General features: G+C 37.9%; 2 protein-coding genes across 2 annotated transcripts; both read left to right on the top strand.

Annotated features, from left to right (window-relative positions):
- The first annotated feature begins 4020 nt into the window (after positions 1-4020).
- LOC125202503 (GRF1-interacting factor 3-like) lies at positions 4021-7390 on the top strand. Its single transcript, XM_048100908.1, has 5 exons — positions 4021-4244; positions 4426-4536; positions 6029-6105; positions 6644-6728; positions 6808-7390. Exons 2-5 carry the CDS (start codon positions 4459-4461, stop codon positions 7210-7212), a joined length of 645 nt encoding a protein of 214 aa, XP_047956865.1. The 5' UTR covers positions 4021-4244; positions 4426-4458; the 3' UTR covers positions 7213-7390.
- Positions 7391-8390: 1000 nt separating this feature from the next.
- On the top strand, positions 8391-9367 carry LOC125200746 (probable xyloglucan endotransglucosylase/hydrolase protein 27). The gene has a single exon (XM_048098499.1). The coding sequence runs from the start codon at positions 8416-8418 to the stop codon at positions 9292-9294; it is 879 nt and encodes a 292-aa protein (XP_047954456.1). The 5' UTR covers positions 8391-8415; the 3' UTR covers positions 9295-9367.
- Positions 9368-9869: the final 502 nt, after the last annotated feature.

Below are 9869 nucleotides of genomic sequence, written 5' to 3'. Positions count from 1 at the left end.
AAAAGGTACTCTCCGGAAAAGATTGGGGCGAAAAGCAGATATGGAGTGGCGAATTTTGTGCAAGGAAACCTGACGAAGATGGCACGAGCTTTCGAGGCAGCTCTATATGAAGAAGAGGAAATTCCACAGACTGCTGAAGAAGCAATGAAACATAAATATTGGAGAGAGGCTATGTTTACAGAAATGAAAGCCTTGATGAGAAACAATACTTGGGTAAAGGGAAAACTGCCAGACGGAGTCAGGGCCGTGGGCTGTAGATGGGTGTTTACCATCAAACGGAGACCGGATGGTTCAATCGAGCGATATAAGGCTCGACTTGTGGCGAAATGATACACTCAAACATATGGAGTTGACTACGCAGAGACCTTCTCTCCCGTGGCAAAGATCAATACCGTACGAGTGTTATTCTCAATTGCAGCAAACAAAGACTGACCACTTCACCAGTTCGATGTCACAAATGCATTTCTACACGGTGAACTTCCAAAGCCTGTGTTCATGGTTCCTCCCCCCGGATTCACTAAAGAGTTCCAGCCTGGTGAAGTATGCGAGCTGAAAAGAACGTTGTATGGGCTAAAGCAATCTCCTAGGGCATGGTTCGGACGATTTACTGAAGTAATGAAGAAATATGGTTACAAGCAGAGTAATTCTGATCATACATTGTTTCTCAAGAAGAAAGGTGGAAAGATCACGTGCCTCATCATTTATGTGGATGACATGATTATCACAGGAGACGATGAAGAAGAGATAGGGGAACTAAGGAAGAACTTGTTCACAGAGTTCGAGATGAAGGATCTAGGTCTCCTCAAGTATTTCTTAGGCATTGAAGTTCTAAGATCAGACCGGGGAATTTTCATCAATCAAAAGAAGTATGTGCTTGACTTGCTCGCAGAAGTTGGGATGATCGACTGCAAGCCTGCAGACACTCCGATGATGCAGAATCATGGGTTACAAATATGTGAAGGAGCGAAGCTTACTGACAGAGGGAGATATCAGAGGCTGGTCGGAAAACTCATCTATCTTTCACATACCCGCCCAGATATAGCGTACGCAGTGGGAGTGGTAAGCCAGTTCATGCATTCACCGCAGGAAGATCATTGGGAGGCTGTTTTGAGAATTGTCCGATACTTGAAGGGTACAGCAGATCATGGAGTGTTGTTTAAGAAACACGGTCACTTAGAAGTACATGGGTTCACTGATGCAGACTGGGCTGGGAACCCAAATGATAGAAAATCAACCGCAGGCTACTTCACCTTTGTAGGAGGAAACCTTGTCACTTGGAGAAGCAAGAAACAGAAGGTGGTTGCACTATCAAGTGCAGAAGCAGAATTTCGAGGAATAAGAAGTGGTCTCACTGAGATACTGTGGCTAAAGAGACTCATGATGGAACTTGATCTTCACCTATCACAACCATGCAAATTGTTCTGCGATAACAAGGCTGCGATTAGTATTTCCGAGAACCCGATTCAGCATGATAGGACCAAGCATGTGGAGGTGGACCGACATTTTATAAAGGAGAATATTGAGGCGAAAATTGTAGAATTGCCGTTTGTCAAGTCAGAAGATCAATTGGCGGACATATTGACCAAAGCAGTGAACTCGAAGTCGTTCAGAGGAGTATTGGGCAAGTTAAGTATTGGAAATCCCATTACTTAACTTGAGGGGGAGTGTTGGAAGATACCGAGAATAATGGGATTGATTGTAAATTGATCTATTACCAAAAATAAAATAGGATCTCCATAATCTAGGTTTACCATATATGCATATTCTATGCCTATATAATAATGTAACATATTGTGTGATATTCATCAAGAAAATATATGAAACCTTCTCCCAATCTATTCTACAGTTTTTATTCGAGTCCACCCACCAAAATAAGACTATACTTAAAATGAGAAGTGTTTTCCATTTTATTATTCTATTACCCACTTTTTTTTATCTTTCTCTCTCATATTTTATTAATTTTATCTTTGATATATATAATATTAATTTCATATTAAAACTCATAGTGGGCAGGGTGAGTATTACTCTTGTTCTTTCTAATAATAATAATCGAGAAGAGACATGAGTTAAGGTGTGCATGGTCAACCCACATCTAAGCAGGGGCGTTTGCGTTTCTAATTTATAAAGTAAATTAATGTTTTTTAAAGTTTAATTACGGTGCTCAAGTATTTTTATTTGTTCTGCAATATATCGTGACTGTGACGATGGAATTATAGGCACCAATCAAATCTCAATGGATGCAAGGCCTTTACAAAATTCCTGCTGAAGAAGTCTCATTTCGGTTATGGATTTTTGTGAAAATGTTGTCGGATACTAGACTTCAATTAACTGAAGTTTGGGATATTAATTTAATCGATCTCAATTTTATGGGTAGAAAACAGTATAATTTTTCGCATCATGACTACCAATATATTTGTATAATTAATAATGTTATTTTTGGATGATTATCATCAGCTCACTCTTAGTCAGAAATCATTGTAAACTAATTACTAGCAACATCTAAGTACTGTACCTACTACCTACTGCTCCCCCTCCCCCGTCCCATTTTAAGTGAGTCATTTTCTTTATGTCCAATCTAAATAACACATTTATAAAAATAGAAACATCATTATCTCTATTTTTTCCTTCTCTTATTTTATTCTTTCCACTTAACTCATGAAATAACTTTGCATAAAATCACATGCCGGTAGAAATGCTCCAGAGGAAGTATTAATCATGTCCGCAGGACAGTGCAATTGGTTCCGGAGGAGCAGATTTGTATGAATGGCCAAGGATCAAATCTCACTACTGTCGTGTGGTTGCAACACCTCTCAGGTACAAGTGTGAGGCATTTGGGAGGTGGGCATATGGCAGACAATGGGTAGGAGTAGTATACTACTCCCTCCATTCTATAATAGCAGAGTCATTTTATCATCTTTATACGTTATATAATAATTGAGTCATTTCCTTTTCTTAAGTAAAAGTCAATACATTTCTCTCTATTTTTTTTCTTCTCTCCTACTTAAATATTTTTTTGTTTAATATAATACACACTTTTTTCTTAATCTCTGTGCCGAAAAGAAATGCTTCCATCGTTATGGAACGGAGGGAGTATAATTTATATGTATAAAGTGATCATCACATAAATTGGTAACAGTAAGTAAAAGGTGAAATTTAACATGACACACCATCATTGAACAAATAATTTAGACATGTCAAATTTTATTTTCGAAGGAAATACTATTACGGTCTACTGTTACTATCTTCGTCCAAAAAAATAGACTAATTTTATTATTTTATGGTGTCCACCAAAATTAAATAAATTCTAAATGTGAAAAGTTATACTCCCTCCGTCCCTAATAATTCGTCACTATTTGACCCGACACAGATTTTAAGAAATGTAATAGAAAATGGGTTAAAAAAGTTGGTGGTATGTGGATCATACTTTTATATATTAGTTTTAAAATAAAATGTGAGTGTGAATGAGTTAGTGGAATGTGGGGTCCACTATCAAAAATGATAAAAATGAAATGTGATAAATTTTTAGGGACGGACGAAAAAGGAAATAAATGAGAAAGTTTTAGGGACTGGGAGGGTAAATAAATACTAATCCTACACATCATTCTAAATGTAGACTTCTTAATCCACTAATACTAGTTTCATCTCTATTTCTTTCCACTTTCTTAGTTATATACACTCTCCGTCACATTCAAGATGACCACCTTTCCTTTTTTGTTTGTCTCAATTAAGATGACCACTTTTCAATTTTGAAAATAACCTCCTCTTCCGTCTTTTCTTATTAAAATATTCAATTACCTTGCTATCTTGAGTGGGACGAATGAAGTATTAAAATTAATGTCATGTATAATTTTATCTATTTTTTATACGAGTGAATAGTAACAAAGGAAAAGGAGAAGTGTGCGTTTGGGGTCACACGTGACTCATTTCAAGCACCCGACACAAAAATAGTATGCATTCGGTGTCCTTTCCTCAACTCATCATCTATTAAATGATAAATCCCACTTTCAAATTTAAAATTAACAGGGGTGTGAATGTGAGTCACAAATACACAAACTCTCAAAAAGTTCAAACTCCACTTCGCCTGCAAACCAATAACCTCATAAATCCATTCCACTGTCCATCGCCAGTTTAACAGCTACAGTTTCTACTATTTTAATCAGCTCAGCAACTCCCTCTCCGCTACCCTTTTTAATAAATTTAAATAATTTGTCGCCAAACCCAATCTAATTGTACGATACATACAGGTAAACAAAATTTGACCGTTGTTTTCACTTTTCTGGTTACTGGTTTTAGACAAGTATTAGTAATTTCTTTTTGTTCAGTTATTTGATCATGCGCTAGGGTTTTATGCTTTCCGTTTTGAAAAATAAAATAGGAATCATTCTTGATTGATTGCTTGATTTAGTTGGTGATTGTATTTTGTAGAATTAGTAATTAAGCAGGAGAGAGAGAGTAAAGATGCAGCAACCGGGACCAATGTTTCCTGTCATGCCGTCGTTTCCACCTACAAATATCACCACCGAGCAGATTCAGAAGGTCATTTCTCTATTCACTTTCCCCCAAATTTAGGGCATTTTATGAATTCGATGGGGATGTTTTTAGCTTTCATCTGAAAAAAGATTGGATTTTGTTTATTTATTAGGTTCTGGGTGTAACATAGAGTTGTTAGGACCTATTTCGATTCGATATCTAGGATTTAGTTCGAGCAGGGAACTCTATTGGGAAATTATTGAAGTGTAAATGTCACGACCTCGCATAAAAAAAACTTAAAAGCATCTCCTGGTGAAATGAAATTAATGGAGTTTCAGTCAGCATCTCTTTAAAGTATCTTCCTAGCACTTGAAAGCTGATTATGCTTTGGTTGTTCGTGGGAAGAGAATACTGATTTTCAGGTTGTGTACCACCTGGCTTGGTTGGGAGGCTTAAGAAACTATTTTTATTTTCTTTTAATTTATGGATACTGGTAGTGATTCAGTGTATATTATTCCAAAGTTAGGTTTATTTGATTATGGATGCACTCATGTTTTATATTTGTTGCAGCCTTTTGTTTAGGAGACTTTTGAAACAGTATATTAGCAACAGGATTTTGATGACATGTTTCATTGAAAGTTTCATGCATGAATATGGGAGGCTAATGTTTAAATGGCACTTGCTAACTAGAATGAGGCATTTTAGTCCAGGAACACAAGTACTATTCCATTTCAAGATTTTATTAAACTGGATTTCTAAAAAAGAGGTTTTTTTTACAAAATTGAACCAAAAGCATTGACATGAAATTTTTCCTTAAAGGTGTGATCTAGTTTATGAGTTTTAAATTTGATCTACTACCATATCAAATTGTCGATACCATATAAGACAGACCACCAACATCACTGCAGGGTTTAACCACACAGCTTGCTTTAGGAGTTTTACTCGACCTTTTTTTCCTCCGTGCATGAATTCCTCAATCATACAAGTACATCTGTTAGTAGCATTTGGTTAAATTGTCATCAAAATGAGTTGAACAACTAGCGGAACTGATATGAATCTTCCTAGGAAAATTTCACTTGTTGATTAAAGCTCTTTTTCATTATAATGCATATCTCGATAATGCTTCGAATAGAACTCCCACAAATGGTTGTCTTTTTAATTCGATGCATTAGATGCACATCATGTCCTTATCCACCCCAACGTTATACAACTTGTACGTCACACTTTTAAACATGTAAGTTTGCTGAAATAGGAGATGTGTGTCATGATTTATTCGCTTCGTTTAAGAGATTACAAGTGAATGAGTGATCCATGTCATTAGTGAATTAGTGATATACTGTAGTTGCTATACTGCCATTTAATCATGTCTGTTTTATTATTATAATATGTTCCCTTTCCATTCTTTTTAGTTATATTAATTCTGGAATTTCTTTCATAATTTATTACTGTCACTATGTCATTCTCATGCGGCAGGTATCATAAAAATTTCTCACTTTATGTGTATACTTTCGATTATTCACATTCTGATATACAACCTTGTTAATAACTCATGATGCAGTACCTAGATGAGAACAAGAAACTGATATTGGCTATTCTGGATAATCAAAATCTAGGCAAACTTGCTGAATGTGCCCAGTAAGTTCTGCTGCTTAGATGCTTTAATTTATGCTTACTTGTTCCTTTTATTGTATGCCGAAACTACTATAAATCAAATTGATTATTTTCGTATTATATTGTTGGGATGATATCTAGTGGAATATAATTTTGTGTATGCAATAACAACAACAAAAAATAGTCAGACTGGACTGTCTAAAGCTTCCTGAGAAGAGTCAACTTACTGTATTTCAATGCACTAGTTTCATTTTCAATGCTCTGTATGAAGTCTATTCTGTAAACATATGTTAGGATATGGCAACATATTTTCATGTAAGTAGAATCATAGGCTAAGGCCCAAGTATGGTGACTAGGGTCTGCTGAGTACCGAGATCAGTGTCATTCAAAATTAAATTTTGATGACGGGCAACTGAAAATGTTATCATAACAAGCCAGAGCATAAGATTAATTTTGGATGTAGGACATCGTCATATATAGCCTCTGAACGTGTTTTTTGTTATTTGAAGACTTATTACATATGGTTGGTCGGGGTATCCTTTTGATTATATGAATTGATCAGGTACCAGGCTCAACTTCAAAAGAACCTGATGTATTTGGCTGCTATAGCTGATGCCCAACCTCAAACGCCAGCAATGCCTACCCAGGTATCTATTGGAGTCTGTAAGAGGAAGTTAACTGATAACATTTGACATTTTTCGCTTATCCGTATATTGAAAAATGCAGATGACTCCTCATCCCGCAATGCAACAAGGAGGGTTTTACATGCAGCATCCTCAGGCTGCAGCCATGGCTCAGCAGCAAGGCACGTTCCAGCCACGACCACCCTTTAATAGCCCACACCTATTACAAGATCCTCAGCAACACCCAAATATCCAACACAGCCACCTGCAAGCCGGCCAAGGGCAACTGGCCATGAGGTCCGTCGGTCCCAACAATGGCATGAACCAACACAACGACGCCAATCTCGGAGGGGCCAGCAGCAGTATTCCCGCATCAAATTCGAACCTTACTGACATCCGTGGGGTAAGTAGGCAAGATAAACCTGATAGTCGGATTGCAGGCAGTTCTGATGGGCAGGGAAACTCTACTGCAGTTCGTGGTGGTGGAGATGCAGAGGAAGGCAAGTAAAGGGTGGCATAGAACAATGTAGCATTTCTCTATCCGGTTGTTGATAATAGGCTTCGTGTTGTAGAACTAGCAAAGTTTGTTCGACTAGGAATAGTGTTTCTTTGTGCTCCTCCGCGAGGCTGGGGTCTGTTGTAGTGACAAAGGCAGGAACGAATGAATGAACAGCTTTTCCATTCTAGGTGGCCTCTTGTGAGTTGGGCTAAAAAGCCTGTGTTTGCATGCTTACTCTTAACAAAAGGAAGAATAATTGAACAAAAGCACAAGTTTGTTCATTTGCATGCTTTGTGGTATGTTTCTTGTGTCAACTTGGAGAACCAGGGGAACTGATCTTTTGCTATTTACAAAGCACTGCATAAAACGCAGAGAACATACAAGGAAACGCACAAATGTGACTTTTGGTTTCAATTTTTTAGTTACTAATTACGAACTGATTATATTCCTCAAAATTCCATATCATCATTGGAATGAGCCATGTCATCATAATTTTGAGCGGTTAAAAAATCAGAATAAATAAATAGTTTGATAATTGTAAAAATACCGTTTTAAAGCAAAACAAGAATTTTGAAAAAAGTTAATGAAAAATACTCCTTAATTAATTAGTTCAGTTCAATTTGTAGATTTGAATTTATGAACGGTTCTAAATCCACAAAAAAATAGATTATTTTTCTTGTCTTACTGATTGCGAATAAAACTTTTAGTGCCCATAAATGTGACTAATTTTGTTTAAATTTTCAAATTTTGATAGCCCACGCACACGCATGCACATAAATGTGAATATCCAAGTTAATGACCCAAAATCTGTAAAATAGGCAACCAGATGTTTATATTAAACACATATTCCAAAAAAAGTTGTCCAAAAATAAAGTAGTTTTGCCTCATGAATTCAATCGAACCCCAAAATCTCGAACACAACTCACGCCCTTATTCAGTGTTTCCATTCACTAGCAACGCAACCAAATCTGTCATCCCACAATTTAATCCTAGATTTGGTCCATTGTATTAAAATCACCTTACTGTCATTACCATCCTCCAAAATCAGGCAACACAATCTCTCCACACGCTCAAAACACGCACCCAAAATGTCCAATTCCATTCAATATCAATTCTACTACTACTAATACATATATAACCTCTCCCACTATTTCAAAACCGAACAAACAAAAAAAAAAGATGGGAGGTTTAACTTTTCTAGGCGCAGTCATTATGTTCACCACCGCTGCAATGATCTCCTCAGCCGAATCATCATCGATAACGACATTCAGCAAAGCGTTCAAACCACTCTACGGCGAGGCCAACATCGTCTCCTACGAGGACGAGGGCTCGGTCGAGATCGCCATGGACGAGACAACGAGCTCCGGCTTCCACTCAAAGCAAATGTACACGCAGGGCTTCTTCGAGACCTCGCTGAAGCTGCCGGACAGCTACAGCGCCGGCGTGGTCGTCACCTTCTACTCCTCCAACAACCAGAAGTACCCCTACCGCCACGACGAGATCGACTTCGAGTTCCTCGGCCACGCCCGCAGCGGCAAGTGGTCCCTCCAGACCAACTTCTACGGCGCGGGCCACGTGGAGCGAGGGAGGGAGGAGAGGTACGACCTGTGGTTCGACCCGTCCGAGGATTTCCACCGCTACGCCATCCTGTGGGGCCCGGACCGGATCACGTACTACGTGGACCGCGTCCCGATCCGGCACGTGACCAAGGCTCCTTCCATAGGGGAGGAGTTTCCTTCCAAGGAGATGAGGCTTTACGCCACGATTTGGAACGGGTCGGATTGGGCCACGGGCGGGGGGAAGGATAAAATGGATATGAGTTATGGGCCGTTCATCGCCAAGTATTCGGGCTTCGTGATGAACGGGTGCCCGTTTAATGAGACGGCCCAGGCCCAAGACTGCCGTGACTATGGGAGGGGTTTGACGAGGGTTGAGAGATTGAAGATGAACGGCTTCAGGAGGCGTTGGATGACTTACTCTTACTGCTATGACAAAAAGCGTTATCCGCTTGCTTTGCCTGACTGCGTTTTTAATCGCAATGAATTGCGACATCTCCAGAAGCTTCATCCAAAAACGTTCGGATCCAATTAGTTGCTGTATGAATTCAGTGCCAATCCATTCGTTATTTCTTTTGTTTTTCTTTCATCTTTGGAAATAACAGAAATCTCAGCCGATTCAAATTGTGAAGTTTTGTGGAGTATATTTGCACCAAATTATTGCTGTGAATATATTTATATCAATATTTCCTTAAAATAATATAGTTAAGAGATCGAATTACACATAGTTATTCTAAGATATTTATCAATAGTAATATTATGTGAATATTATTAATTATTTTATTTATTTCCATTTAATGACCACATTAGTGATACACGGCCTATAAGTAATAGCATAGCGTAAACAAAATATTTCAAAGAATGCGTTATTCGACATTCATTTCAAATCATGAATGAGTTCGGACCAGTTTGATATACCCGACATTAAACTTATCAATACAGCTCAAAAACAATTTAAGGAAAACTCCGATTTACGTTAAAAGGTAAAAAGGAATAAATTTTTGACCAAAATTAACGCAATGTTTTTTAAAAGAGTAAAAACGTTCAAACCCCATTGGTAGTCTGAATTTGAATTTACCATGGTAGTTAACAAATGAGATAAATATTTAC

This window comes from Salvia hispanica, chromosome 1 (genome assembly GCF_023119035.1).
Source record: "Salvia hispanica cultivar TCC Black 2014 chromosome 1, UniMelb_Shisp_WGS_1.0, whole genome shotgun sequence".
In the NCBI taxonomy this organism is placed as follows: Eukaryota; Viridiplantae; Streptophyta; class Magnoliopsida; order Lamiales; family Lamiaceae; genus Salvia; species Salvia hispanica.
This window is presented reverse-complemented; position numbering and strand designations above follow the sequence as displayed.